The sequence below is a fragment of the Capra hircus genome, unplaced genomic scaffold (genome assembly GCF_001704415.2).
Source record: "Capra hircus breed San Clemente unplaced genomic scaffold, ASM170441v1, whole genome shotgun sequence".
Lineage (NCBI taxonomy): Eukaryota > Metazoa > Chordata > Mammalia > Artiodactyla > Bovidae > Capra > Capra hircus.
The window spans coordinates 30,547-45,311 of NW_017189852.1; the positions used below are offsets into that span (position 1 = coordinate 30,547).

At 46.8% G+C, this 14,765-nt stretch overlaps 1 protein-coding gene across 7 annotated transcripts; it reads left to right on the forward strand.

Annotated features, from left to right (window-relative positions):
• The first annotated feature begins 827 nt into the window (after window positions 1–827).
• Window positions 828–9,784, forward strand: FTSJ1 (FtsJ RNA methyltransferase homolog 1 (E. coli)). 7 transcript variants are annotated; one of them, XM_013976467.2, is made up of 13 exons: window positions 828–1,098; window positions 2,870–3,028; window positions 3,302–3,371; window positions 3,471–3,561; window positions 3,911–3,989; window positions 5,379–5,431; window positions 5,517–5,570; window positions 5,657–5,759; window positions 5,864–5,947; window positions 6,632–6,729; window positions 6,819–7,016; window positions 7,211–7,252; window positions 8,879–9,784. In XM_013976467.2, exons 2-12 carry the CDS (start codon window positions 2,908–2,910, stop codon window positions 7,241–7,243), a joined length of 984 nt encoding a protein of 327 aa, XP_013831921.1. In that variant the 5' UTR covers window positions 828–1,098; window positions 2,870–2,907; the 3' UTR covers window positions 7,244–7,252; window positions 8,879–9,784. The 7 variants fall into 7 exon arrangements, with proteins under 7 accessions (XP_013831921.1, XP_013831920.1, XP_005700851.1 ...); XM_013976466.2 differs by having other exon boundaries at window positions 831–1,098; window positions 2,864–3,028; window positions 6,626–6,729; XM_005700794.3 differs by having other exon boundaries at window positions 831–1,098; window positions 2,884–3,028; window positions 6,626–6,729.
• Window positions 9,785–14,765: the final 4,981 nt, after the last annotated feature.

Sequence of the window (14,765 nt, forward strand, 5' to 3'; positions counted from 1 at the left end):
GCATTTATCCTTATTTTATTTGTACAATGGAGACAACAGACATGGTGCACTACTGCATCTCTTCCAGACTCTGTGTTCCGTGACTACACCTTGGTAGGCTGAAATCTGACAAGATAATAGTATGTAAACCATGGAAACTGGCAAATGTTAGAAATCAGGGCTTCCTTTCCCGCTCCACCTAAATAAATGCTTGTTAACCATTTACCAGCACATCACTGAAAGCACTCAGAAAAGTGCCTGGCACACGGTAAATGCTATAATGTTTCCATTACTATATTTGCTTGTGCACTGAGTCCAGATGCAGTCTTTTTTTTTTTCCTAGGTCCGAGTTAAAAGTGTTTGAAGAACACAGAATTACAATTAGTGTGCTGAACTGCACCTATTTAATCTTCCCAGTAACTCTAGGTGGAGTCTGTACTATTTATTATCCCCTTTCTACAGATAGAGAAACTGAAGTTCTGAGAAGGTAACAATCAGAATGAGCTATCAATTAGAGGAAGTGAGATTTGAAATCGCAGACCAGTCGCTTTCGCGCGCCCGCGCACTTAAGTAACGCACTCTCCTTCCTCTCAAGTTCACCACCCCAAAGGTAACTGCACTTCACGGTACGCGAAAAATAAGTAAGTGCCGGCGTGCTCGTAGTATCTTGGGAAATGTAGTTCACAGGCTCAAGACATACAGTTGTCCAAGAAGGGAGGAGCGGAGAAAAAGGCGATTTTTCGCCTTGTAACAAAAGAGCACGCTCAGTTCTCATGCCTCGCGACATTTCGGCCTCGCCGTGCGAGACTTCGGCGGCTTTACTAGAGCCCGTTGCATGTTGGGAACGGCAATTCGCCAGACCGGCTACGTCAGCTCGAGTTGCCGGAACTCACGTGGTAAGTTCAGGTCCGGTCCCGGCTTCGCGCGAGCCACCGCATTCCACGATGACAGGCGTGGCACACTCTGGTGGCCGTTAGGCATGCGCGACAGACTTTCGGAGCAACTAAGAACCCAAACTGAAAACCTACGACTTCTCACCGGTTTGCGCTCTCGCCGAGGCTTGTGCTGCTCACGAACCGGCCTCCTTCGTTCCTTTTCTCCCCACTCCGAAAATTGGAGGTAGGCCCTGGGGCGCGGAGGACTTGGGTCTCGACTGAGACAGTTAAGGCATGCCTGCACTGTCCCGCCAGTGAGGGAAGGAGGGAAGTTCGCAACTGTGTAGTTTGGGCAGCTGGCATTGGGTAGGCTCCAGACCCAACGTTTGTTTGGAGAATAGGACCGCTCCTGTGGGATGGGCTAGGAGTGGGGGACGGGGGCGCAGGGGTCCAGATACCGGCGGAGCCGCCTTGAAGGGGGTCTTGTGGTCCCAGTGGAGACTTGGGCTTTGAGGTAATGAGGGACCGGTGGTGTAGCCAGAGGGCTGTTAGTGGGTAGGTGTAGAGGTTTGGTGGGCTGCGTGGGTATAGTAGAGGTCTGGTGGAAGTGTTATTGGGGAATCAGTGGGGGCTAATAGGTGTGCTTTAGTCGATGTGTTCATGGGGGCCAGTGGGGATGTGTTCTTTAATTAATGAGGCGATGGTAGAATGGGCAACTGGAAAATAATGGGAGGCAAGTAGCAGTGTGATCCCTGGGGGACGGATGGAGTTATGACATTCAAGGGGTTAATAAAGAGTGATGGAGCATAGTGATTCAAAGGATAATGGCGAGGCTGTGGAGGGAATAATAGAGGTGAGAGTCATGATCAAGGAACTAATGGAGTAGTGATCAAAGAAGAGAGAATGGGAAGATAAAGGGGTATTGTGATCAAAGGATTTTAGTTTGTGATGATGACATGATCATTGAAGTAATGAGAACAGAGTGAGCAAAGAGAGGGTAATAGTAAGCTGTTGGGTGTGATCATAAATTGATTTTTGGGTGGGGAGACAGATGGGCAGTGAGGGGAGAATGGAGAACTGATGTATGATTATCAGGAATTAAGGTGAATGTGGTAAGAAGAGTTAACAGGGTCTAGTGATCTGTGAAGGATCAGTTGGAGGGCCGAGCTAATGTGGGCTGATAAATCATAGTAACTGAGAGTTTAATGGGGAACTAATAGACCATGATCCTCCAGGTATTAATGGGGGTGATAAAAGAATTATCAGGCTTCCCAAGTGACTCAGTAGTAAAGAATCTGCCTGCAATGCAGGAGATGTGGGTTTGATCCCTGGGTCAGGAAGATCCCCTGGAGAAGGGATTGGTTCCCCACTCCAGTATTCTTGCCTGGAAAATCCCATGCACAGAGGAGCCTGGCGGGCGACGGTCCATGGGGTTACAAAAGAGTCGGACACGACTTAGCGACTAAACAACAAAAGGAATAATTGGGGGCCTAATCATTTCAGGGGAGAGAGATTAAGGAGGTGGGGAATGCAGTGAGGTAGTGTGAGGGTAATGGAGTGAAAGCAGGGGATTAATGGGGCCTAGTAGGGCTTTATGACTAGGGGTAGCGAGGAGAGCTGGGGGTGGTGGTGAGATGTTGGGGATGAGGTGGGCAGAGAAGGGTTGATAGTGAGACTTGCAGAGTATAATATGTGGAGTATAAGTGACAGCAGTGGGAGGTGGACAGGGTCAGTAACATCATCTGTGTGACAAGTGTTGGGTTTGTGGGACTTTGGGGGGTCTGTTGGCTTAATAATGGAATCTATAGGGTGATCAGTGAAGCCTGAGGCCTCAGTAATGGGATCCTTCAGGCTCGGTGAGCTCAGTGGGTTAGTGACTGGGCTCCAACCTCCCCACCTGTTGAGAGAGCTGTCACATAGATCAGATGAGCCTGGTTTAGTTCATGTGGTTCTCACAGCCCCGCAGAGATAGGTAATGGCCCACTCACACACTTACTGATATGGGGCAGCATCAGCTTACTATTGGCAGGTCCCTGGGCAAACAGCGTGGAAGATGGGACGGACGTCAAAGGACAAGCGAGATGTCTACTACCGCCTAGCCAAGGAGAATGGCTGGCGTGCCCGCAGTGCCTTCAAGCTGCTACAACTTGACGAGGAATTTCAACTCTTCCAAGGTCCCCATTTGGTGGGCAATTCACTGGGGATAGGGTGGGTGAAGGGAATAGACAAGTGGGCTAGGTCTACAGAGCTCTGTGTGGTAGGTGGGCTGACTTGGAGGGTCCATGGGGCAGTCAGGAAGATGGCAGGTACTCAAAAGGAGCTGGGCATCTGGGCAACAGGTAGATATGGGTGCTTGGGTGCTTCCTGGGGGAAAGGGGTAAACTTTGCAGGGTCCCAGTCGGAAAGGTGGGTGCAGCTGACCAGTGCACCTTCCTGTGTGTGCTCAGGTGTGACGCGGGCAGTTGACCTGTGTGCGGCCCCAGGCAGCTGGAGCCAGGTGCTGAGTCAGAAGATTGGGTGAGTGTGGAGTCCCAGATGGGAGGCTGGGAGGGCAGACTAGGTTGGAGGGTGGACCAGGAGTAAAAACTGAGCTGACATGGACCATGTTGTCCACAGGGGCCAAGGGTCTGGCCACGTGGTGGCTGTGGACCTTCAGGCTATGGCTCCACTACCAGGTGTGTTACAGATCCAGGGGGATATCACCCAGGTGAGAGCATGGCTGGGGGTGTTGGTGTGTATCCTGGACAAAGCCCCCCCCCGCCACCAGTCTGGGGTTTGCAGAAAGTGCAAGAAAGAAAAAGACAAAGAGACCAAGAAAGACAGACAAAGGTAGAGTAACTGAGAGAAACCAAGAGAGGATAACAGCAGAGGAACAGAGCCAGCGAGTTGTCATCACAGGGAGACAGCAAAAAATATTCCCAGCGATGGAGCCCAGTCTCAGGCAAAGCCTGAGAATTTGGCTGACCTGATGCTGTGGGCCAGGGCTGACGACAGGTGGGCTTAGAGGGCTTTGGTGGGGGTGCTGTGGGGCCACTCATCATCCCTCTCTTCCATAGCTGTCCACTGCCAAAGAGATCATCCAGCATTTTGAAGGCTGCCCCGCGGACCTAGTGGTGTGTGACGGGGCTCCTGATGGTAAACAGCAGGGACTGGGCGGCCAGGCAGGGGGTCGTTTGCATGTTCCTCTCTGTATGTCCCACCTCTGTCGGCTTCTTTTATTGCCTCTCCCCTGCACTGTCAGCTGTTCCCACATCTGGCAACTTCTCCCTACCTGTTTCCTGTTCTCTGCCTTCTACTATTTTGGTTTTGTCCAACCTTTTGTCATCTCTCTGCAACTGTTCCGTTACTGTTCACTTCTTTTTTTTTTTTTTAAGTCAGCCATCTATCTATCCATTCAGCACATTTACTGAGCATCTGTTGTGTGTCAGGCACTGTTATACATGTTGGGAGGATAACATGAATAAAATTCTACTATTCTCTGACCTCAGAGAGCTGGTGTTCTAGTGGGAGCAGACAGAAAAGAAACAAATGATTGAACTGTATAGCATGTCAAAAAGTGATAGGCACCATGGGGAAATAATGAAAATGAGAGGGAGGGAGGGAATACCTGGAGGAATTTTAAGTAAAGTGGAGAAGGCCTCACTGCCTTTAGCATAGAGACCAGAAGCAGGCAAGGGAGTGGGCTAGGGCATATCTGGATAAAGAGCAATCCAGGTAAGGTGATTGGCACATACAAAGGACTTGAGGTAGGAGGGTGAAGAGCGAGATCACTGTGGCTGGCTCAGAGTAAGCAAGTGTGAGAGTGGTAGGAGGTAAGGTCAGTGAGGTGGTGGGAATCAGATCCTCAGGTGGATCTTTCTGGGCCACAGTGGTGTCTTTGGCTCCTTCACTAAGACAAGAGCATGGCGAAAGCCATGGGATGGTTGTGAGCAGAGGAAGGCCGTGCCTGATGTGTGTCTTGACAGGATCCCTCTGGCTGCTGTGAGCAGTGTGAGGGCTGAGACCTGGGGAGGGGAGGCCGCTGTAGTCATCCAGGTGAGTGGCGATGGTGGTGGAGACGAGTAGAGGAGATCTTTTGAAAGAGTTGAGAAAGTTTGCTAATGGCTTAAATGTGGGTGTGAGAAGAGAGTGGAAGGGGTGTGTGTATCAAAGGTAACTACCTTGAAAGTTTTGGCTTGAACAACTGGAAGGATCGGGTGAGATGGGGAAAATGATGGGAGGAGCAAGTTCCGGCAAGAAGGTCAAGAGTTTGTTTTTGGATGTGTTGCATCTGATGTTCGTTCTGATCTGAATCTGGACTGGAGATAGAAGAAATAATACTCGTGCCTAAGATTGTTTTGAGATTGAAAATTAGTGTCTTAGGGTTAAGAGCTCAGAATATGCATCCAGTTGGCAGATGTAGTCATTTGCATGCAGAACCTTAGCAGTAAGAGAGCTTGGTAAATGTTTTTAGCGCTCTAACCTCTCTGGGACAGGAAGATAGCTAGACTGTATGGCCCCCTAATGCTGTTCCTCTTGCCACAGTAACCGGCCTCCACGATGTTGATGAGTATATGCAGGCCCAGCTCCTCCTAGCTGTGAGTAACCCTGGCTGTCCCTACCTCAGTTTGGCCCCCTCCTGGCTGGCTCTACCTCAGCCTTAGCCATCTGTCCTGCCCATAGGCTCTGAACATTGCTACACACGTCTTGAAGCCAGGGGGCTGCTTTGTGGCTAAGGTAAGTCTCAGGGAACCTGGTAGGGGGTAGAGAGGAGTCTCCAAAGGTCATCCTCATGCCTCCATCTCTGCCTCCCCACCCTGCAGATCTTCCGAGGCCGGGATGTGACACTGATCTATAGCCAGCTGCGTGTCTTCTTCTCCAGCGTGCTCTGTGCCAAGCCCAGAAGCAGCCGGAACTCCAGCATTGGTCAGTGGGGTGGAGGGGCTGGGCAGGGGCTTCGAATCTCAGGGACCCATCTCCCACATGCAGTGGAGGCAGCAGCTGCCCCTCACTCCACCTTCTCCCCGTAGAGGCCTTTGCTGTCTGTAAGGGTTACGACCCCCCTGAGGGCTTCCTGCCGGACCTGACCAAACCCCTGCTGGACCACTCTTATGGTGAGAGCCCTGGGCCCCATCCCTGGGGAGAGTCTGTCTGCCAGTGAAATTTTATGTCCCAGGAGGGCCCTTAGCCCCATGCGCGGCTGAAACCCTGCCCCTTAAGGGAATGCTGTCCCAAAAGGATCCTCAGCCCCACCCTCTGGAAATTCCACCCCTGTAGGGATATTTTGATCTAGGAGGATCTTTGGCTTAGTTCCCTAGTGATGACTCTTAGACCTGGTGAAAGTTCTGAGTCCTACCCCAAGGGACACTCCACCTGCCTAAGGAGTTTCTAGCCTAGGAAGACTCAGTCACACCCCCAAGTAGAAACCCCACCTCTGTGTGGGAATTTTGTCCTGTGAGGGCCTTCAGCCTGGCCCCTAGAGGGAAAAAGCACAGGGCTGCTCTTGTGTCAAGCATGCTTGAGTGAGACAAAGTCCAGGCAGCATATGGCAGGTGGCTATAAGTGCAGTGGGAGAAAAGCAGGTTGGGGAGGGCTGTTTTAGAATGGGTGATCATGGAGGGCTTCCCTGAGGAGGTGATCTGAACCAAATGAAGGATTTCTGGTGCAGGAGTGTAAAGAGTAGCTGGTGGATATGTGAGGGAGGCCTCCGTACCCATCTCGGGTGCAGCCTGAGTCACAGCTGACCCCAGACACCCTGGCCCTGTCTTGTCTCATCTATCCCTGCTTGTCAGATCCAGATTTCAACCAGTTGGATGGCCCCACCCGCATCATTGTGCCATTTGTGACCTGTGGGGACCTGAGCGCCTATGATTCAGACCGCAGTTACCCACTGGACGTAAGTGCCCTGCCAACAGTGGGTTGGATGGGGGGTGCTGTCCTCTGTTCCCAGGTCCTCACCATCCCTCCCAATGTGTGTCCCTGCAGCTAGAGGACGGCTCAGAATACAAGTACACACCACCCACGCAGCCCCCCATCTCACCACCCTACCAGGAGGCCTGCGCATTGAAGAAGAAGGGGCAGCTGGCCAAGGAGATCTGCCCCCAGGACTGCCCCATGAGCACAGTGGACATGTTGCCCCAGTCCCTGGCCACTCCACAGCGCTACACCCTGCAGATCTCTGAGGTCTGAAAACATGGACTCAGTGCCCACAGTGACCCACTCCTCGTGTGCTGCTTTCTGCCCCAAATTGTGTGGTATCTGGGACAAACTTCTGTTTCCTAACTCCCAATAGCTATAAAAATCAATGGGTAAAACCAAGTATAGTGAGCAGAAAAGCTTAACCAAATATCTGAGTCTTTCTTCTTTTTCTTGGGTAGGTGGAAGACAGTGGAGTGAATTGCTCGTCTTAGCACGTGAAGGTAAATTTGCCTTTTTAATCTAAGAATTTGAGTAAACAGCACCTTTAAGAAAAAACTGAGTAAAATTTTACTTTTTGAAATTTTTACATCAACTGGTAAGATTTCAGTCAGCAGACCTTTACTAAAACTCCTGCTGTTATGTGCCAGGAACTGCCTTAATGATTTTACACATTGAGGTACTCAGTAAACATTTATTGAATACATGCTGTGTGCTGGGCATTGCTCTAGATTTGAAGATGGAGCAGGGAACAAAACAGGCAGATACCCTGGCCCTCAGAGCTTCTAGTTTAGGAAAGAGGTAATAATTCACAATCTAAATGCAGGAGTTTCCAACCACACATACACGTATTATTTATCTTGCTCTCTCTATGTCCACCCATATGTATATAATATGTAAAAGTAACCTGGGGTATGAAAAAATTTTAAAGCAAGGTAAAGAGATAAGGGCTTCCCAGATGGTGCTAGAGGTAAAGAACCCACTTGCCGATACAGAAGACATAAGAGACACAGGTTTGATCCTGGGTCAGGAAGATCCCCTGGATCTTGGCAACCCACTCCAGTATTCTTGCCTGGAGAATCCCATGGACAGAGGAGCCTGGTGGGCTACAGTCCATAGGGTCATAACAAGTCAGACACAAATGAAGAGACTTAGCACATAGCACACAAGAGATCAAGAATTCTAGGGTCTGGCAGTTTGCAGTTTTTAAGATGGTTACCATGGAAGGTCTCACTAAGGTGATGTTTGAGCAGAGACCTGAAGGAGATGAGGGAGGGAATCCATGTATTAATCTAGGTAAGAACATTCTAGGGAGAGGAAATAGCAAATGCAAAGGCCCTGAGGAGGAATGGTGGGGGAGCAGTGAGGAGCCAGTTTGCCTGGAACAGTCTGGGCTAAACCTGTCAGTGCTGGAGGGCTTCTCATCCTCAGGACACCACTTTAGAGGACATCCCCGTCTGACAGTGGCTTTTCAGTTTATTCAGACCAAGTTTACCATTAAAATAAGTAAAAAAGACACCTTAAAAAAATGAAATGGCAGATCACAGTGGGAAAAGATATTTATAATCTGTACATGTATAGTATCCATGATATTTAAAAAGCTGCTATAAATCAATAAGGAAAAGAAAATATGAGAATGCCCAGTAAGTACATGAAAAGCTGCTCTTCAGAGAAATGCAAGCCAAAACTAAAAAGATTAACAATACTAAGTATCTGAAAGGACTTGCAGCATTGGAACCCTTGTATATACCAAAGGCAGCATATAATGGTGTAACTGCTAGATAATTGTTAGGAATTATCCACTAAAGCTGCATGTGTGTTTAGTTCCACTAAGAAAGGAGTACTTGAATGTTTCTAACCAGCCTATTTGTAGTACCCCCAGACTAAATACAGCCCAAACACCCATTAGCTATAGGATGGATCGTTAAATCCTGGTTTATTCACAGTGGAGAACTACACATCAAAAAGAATGAACATTATATGTTTTGTGCATTTTCTGTGTGTTATGGTTCACAGTGAAAGTAGAGGGAAAAAACTGCACAAAAACGTAGCTGAGAAAACAGTGATTATAGTAGAAGACAGTAGGAAACATATTTTGGTTTAAAACTTCTTTTACTTTGACCTTTTAGTTAGCTGGCAATCTGATAAGGACTCGGAAGCTGTTTGCTGTCAGGAAAACCAGAACTTGAGTTGATGAACTTGTTTTCAAATACCTCGTCAACCCATCCTAAATGTACAGGCTCTGAGTAGGAACCTCCAGCAACCACCACAAACACAACAAGGAAAGAAACATCCTGGCGTGTCCATCTGCACTGTAGAGGGGATTCTTGAGTAGGGTCTTGCCTTTCTCTAAATCTTTCCAGCCCTGTGTCTTGAATATGTCCAGAACTCACCCTGAAAGCAGGGCTTCTTAACCCTGGGTAGAAGTCAGGGGTATTTGTGAACTTGATGGAGGGAAATCAGTTCAGTTTTACTAACTGAAATTTTAGCTTTACTCCAGAATCTGAATGCTGGCAGCAAATCAGTATTGTAAAATTACCTTTACAGTAGTAAAAGCAGTGCCTGCAACTTTCCCACCAATACATATCAAAGTTACTTGTTTATGTTGTTACAGTTGTCATGGGCATCTTAAAATATTGGTCACCACTTTGGATAAGATCTTTTTAAATTTATTTTTTTAATTGAAGGATAATTTCTTTACAGAATTTTGTAGTTTTCTGTCACAAATCAACAAGAATCAGCCATAGGAACACCCACGTCCCCTCCTTCCCAACTTGCTTCTCATCCCACCCTTCTAGATTGTCACAAGGCCCCTGTTTGAGTCATGCAGCAATTTCCCATTGGCTATCTGTTTTACATATAGTATTGTAAGTTTCCATACGTCTCACCCTCTCCCTCCCCTTCTCCCCAGCCATGTTCTTAGGTCTGTCCTCTATGTATGTTTCTCCATTGCTGCCCTGAAAATTAATTCATCAGTACCATCATTCTAGATTCCGTATATATGCATCAGTACACAATATTTACATTTTCTCTTTCTGACTTACTTCACTGTGTATAATCGTCTCTAGGTTCATCCACCTCATTAGAAGTGATTCAAATGTGTTCCTTTTTATAGCTGAGTAGTAGTCCATTGTATATTTGTACTACAACTTCTTTATCCATTTGTCGGTCAGTGGACATGTAGGTTGCATCCATGTTCTAGCTATTATAAATAGTGCTGCAATGAGCAACGGGGGTACATGTGTCTTTTTCAGTTTTTGTTTCCTCAGGGTACATGCTTACGAGTAGGATTGCTGGGTCGTATGGTGGTTTTATTCCTAGTTTTTTAAGGAATCTCCATACCATCTTCCAGAGTGGCTATATCAGTTTATGTTCCCACCAGCAATGCAAGAGGGTTCCCTTTTCTCCACATCCTCTCCAGCATTTATTGTTTGTAGACTTTTTGGTGATGGCCATTCTGACTGGTGTGAGGTGGTATCTCATTATAGTTTTGATTTGCATTTCTCTAATAATGAGTGATGTTGAGGATCTTTTCATGTGTTTGTTAGCCATCTGTATGTCTTCTTTGGGGAAATGTCTGTTTAGGTCTTTTCCCCACTTTTTGATTGGGCTGTTTGTTTTTCTGATTCTGAGTTGTATGAGCTGCTTGTATATTTTGGAAATTAATTCTTTGTCAGTTGTTTAATTTGCTGTTATTTTCTCCCATTCTAAGTGTTGTCTTTTCACCTTGTTTGTAGTGAGTAAGATCTTATAATTTGATGTACTAATTAAAGTTCATTTATTGTAGCACCTCAATGTTGTTTCATTTTAATACGATACGTTTTCTTTTATTGGAACTGTAACTGACATATTGATATAATATGTGTAATTTGAAAGTATATAACATAATGACTTAATATACTTATATATTGCAAAATGACTCCCACAAGTTTAGTTAACATCTATCACATCACATAGTTAAGAGTTTTTTCCTTGTGATATGAGCTTTTAAGATTTGCTCTTGGACTTCCCTGGAGGTCCAGTGATTGAGAGTCTGCCTGCCAATGCAGGGGACACGGGTTTGATCCCTGGTCCAGGAAGATTCTACATGCGGCGGAGCATCTAAGCCCATGCACAACTGCTGAAGCCTGTGCTCCGTAACTACAGAGTAGCCCCCACTCACCACAACTAGAGGAACCCCATATGCAGCAACAAAGACCCAGCACAGCCAAATGTAAACTAATTTTTAAAAGATTTGCTCTCTAAGCAACTTTCAAATATACAAAATAGTATTGATAAGTATAGTCACTGTGCACTATTACATCCCAGAACTTATAACTGGAAGCTGTACCTTTTTACCACCTTCCCCCATTTTTAGATTCCATATTTAGTATTTGTGTTTTCTGACTTCATTTAGCATAATGCCCTTGAGGTCCATCCATGTAGTCACAAATGGACTTCCCTCATAGCTCATTTGGTAAAGAATCTGCCTGCAATGCAGGAGACCTAGGTTCAATTCCTGGATTGGGAAGATCCCCTGGAGAAGGAAATGGTAATCTACTCCAGTATTCTTGCCTGGAAAATCCCATGTACAGAGGAGCCTGGTGGGCTACAGTCCATGGGGTTGCAAGAGTCAGACACGACTGAGTGACTAAACCACCACCACCACCTTTTTTTTATGGCTGAATAATACTCTGTCATATGCATATGCCAAATCTTCTTTATCCATTTGTCTGTTGACAAGACACCTAGGTTGTTTCCATATTTTTGCTGTTGTCAATAATACTGCAGTGACATGGGGTGCAGATATCTCTGAGTAGTGACTTCATCTCCTTTGGATACAGACCCAAAAGTATATATGTGGGATCCAGGGATAGCTGGATTATATGGTAAGTTTTGTTTAAATTTTTGAGGAACCACCATACTGTTTTACTTGGTATCCATAATAATTCCTGTGTATTTGAGAGAGAGAGAGAGAGAGAGAGAGAGTGTGTGTATGCACACGCATGCTTTTAAAAACATTCTATGAAGGAGTTCACAGACTTGATCAGATCAGATGCCGTAGGGTTCCCTAGAACAAAGCTTTTTGGGGGAGGGGGTGCTGTGTCGCATGGTTTATGGGGATCTCAGTTCCTCAGTTAGGGATTGAACCTGCACTATAGCAGTGAAAGCACAGAATCCTAACCACTAGGCCACCAGGGAACTCCCCAGAGCAAATTTTTCTTTTTTATGTTAAGAAACCCTTTCTTAAAGGCATGTCAGAAAGTTTGTCATGAGTGCAGTCCTGAATTTACATTTTAGCAAACAGGAGCTGACAGCTACGTAGGCAGGTCTGGTTTCTGCAGCTCACTCACATATCTTTAGAAAATCACCATCCTCTGTGCACACCCCCATCCACTGAGCTCAGGACTACTGACATCCCAGTCTGTAACCCCAGGTGTTTGTACCTGACTTTGTGAACCTGGGAGTGTCCATACCAATTCCAACCCCAGGGAGCCCACACCACAGCTCGTTAATGCAGGAGTCTTCTCATTCACATTAGTATGACCACAGGAATGTCCACACCCAAGTCTGTGTGACTCCAGGAATGTAAAACAGAAGTATCCACACAAAAGGTGGTGTAACATAAGAGTATCCACCCCCGTCACCATGTATATTCAGGCAGCATCCACATACAATCAGCAAGAGCCGGGGAGTATGGACAGTCCCATTTGTATAATCCTAGGAGTGTCCATGTCTCCATTTCGAGGAGCAAAAACACAAGCCTTTGGGAACCTGTGGGCATACTCACCTCAGGCTGTGTCCCTAGTTATGTCCATCCCATCTATGTTACATCTGAAGTATACACCAAAAGTCTCTGATGAGAGACTCTGATGGGAGCAGTGTCTAATCCCCAGTCTGCAAGCCAGCAGTGTCTGCACCCCCAAGGGTACAGCCTAGGAGGGGCCCATCTGGCCTAGGCCTGGTCTCTGACCTCTCCAGAGTGCCTACTCTCCACCTCTCTGGCCCTAGTCTTGTGACTTCAGGAGTGTCCACACCCTTCTGTGTGACCCCAGAATTTTCCACACTAAAGTCAGTTTGTCCACAGAGGTACATATACCCCAGACTGTGTGTCCCCAGTGGAGTACTTAACATTAGTCTGAGTGACTCCTGGAGTGTTTCCACCCCAACCTGTGATGACAGTAATGTTTATTCTCCACTCTGTGTGATCCCAGGCTTTCCACAACACAACCTGTTTTACCACCAAAGTGTACACATTCTGTTCAGTTTGATCTCAGATTTGTCAACTGCCTAGACTGTGTAACAACAATGGGTGCCCATTCCCCTGTTACCATAACCCCAGGGGTTACCACACCTCAATCGTTATCATCCCCCAAAGTGTCTACAGTGTAGTCCATGTCACCACAGGAGGGTATACACTTCAGTCCGTGTGTCACCTGGAGTATTCAAAACATAGTCTGTGACACCATAAGTGTGCATATCCTAAAGCTTCTGACCACAGAGCTGTGAAAACTAGTGTTTTACAACAGAGGTGTCCACTGCCAAGTATATCAGTCAGCGGCAGTGCCTGTGTTTCAATCTGGGTGACTTCACCAATGGCTGTATTTCTGCCTTTGTCACCCCCTGTGTGTGATTCCAGGAGTCTCCAGACCCCAATAAAATGGAGCAGGACCATATGTCCCTTGACACACCCCCCACCAAGTCCTCTGCCTGCCTTTTGCCTGTGGAAAACTACAGTCAAAAAATTTAATCAGAGAAGTGAGAAATACTGAAATGAAAACAGTCAAAGGAGACTAAATAATAATAATGTAGTCATTCAGCATAGTCAGGGACCTTTAGTTCTCTCCCAAGGGCTATAGATAATATTTGCCATATCCTGTGAGCTGTCTTACTGATACCAAAACCCCAGGTGGAGAAGTTAACTGCATGATGACCAGACTGTACCCAGAACATGAGCTGCCACAGTTCTGAGAATTGACTGCAAAGAAAGGGGAAAGAAAGGTTTCACTCTGGAACTATAGATGAACTGTACCTGAAACAACCAAGGTGATGCTAGTCAGGACACTGATGACCAGTTGAAGATGACTGTACTGTTTCTGCTTGTAACTGCCCCCCACTCTGTCTATAAAAGCTCTCCCTTTTATCTTCCATCCCCTGATTGTCAGGGGGTGGAAATCTGCCTTTGCACAGATGTCTGCCACCCTCCCCCCCCACCTCAGTTGCTGGCATGTGAAATAAAACGTACTTTCCTTTCCACGAACCTGTCCTGTTCACTGGCTATTGAGCGGCGAGCAGCCAGATCCCCCCACACACACTCTCCTTTCGGTAACACCAATGTGTGTCCTGAGGGAAGCACACCCCTAGTCTGCATTATAGCAGCATTGTCCAGACCGCAGGCCTGTCACTGTTGACTTTTCACCTGCCAGTCAGTATCCCCTTGCTGCTGTTCAGTCACTCAGTCATGTCCGACTCTGCGACCCCATGGACTGCAGCACGCCAAGCCTCCCTGTCCTTCACTATGTCCCGGAGTTTGCTCAAATTCATATCCATCGAGTCAGTGATGCTATCTATAACCATCTCATCCTCTGTTGTCCCCTTCTCCTGCCTTCAGTCTTTCCCAGTATCAGGGTCTTTTCCAAGGAGTCAGCTCTTTGCATCAGGTGGCCAAAATATTGGCGCTTAGCTTCAGCATCAGTCCTTCCAATGAATATTCAGGACTAGTCAGAGCTAGAAGGACCTTTGTCAGCAAAATGATGTCTCTGCTTTGTAATACACTGTCTAGGTTTGTCATAGCTTTTCTTCCAAGGAGCAAGCTGTCTTTTAATTACAGGACTGCAGTCACCAAAATGGAGCCCAAGAAAATAAAATATGTCACTGCTTCTACTTTTTCCCCTTCTGTTTGCCGTGAAGTGATGGGACCAGGTGCCATGGTCTTAGTTTTTTATAATGTTGAGTTTTAAGCCAGCTTTCACTCTTCTTTCAACTTCATCAAGAGGCTCTTTAGTTCCTCTTTGCTTTCTGCCATTAAAGTGGTAT

Bases quoted from the DNA above. Each gene is read 5' to 3' on its own strand.
- FTSJ1 (XM_013976466.2), top strand. From the start codon at position 2,908: ATGGGACGGACGTCAAAGGACAAGCGAGATGTCTACTACCGCCTAGCC. The intron at 3,562-3,910 runs GTGAGAGCATGG...TCTCTTCCATAG, and splicing joins TCCAGGGGGATATCACCCAG to CTGTCCACTGCCAAAGAGAT. The intron at 6,730-6,818 runs GTAAGTGCCCTG...GTGTCCCTGCAG, and splicing joins ACCGCAGTTACCCACTGGAC to CTAGAGGACGGCTCAGAATA.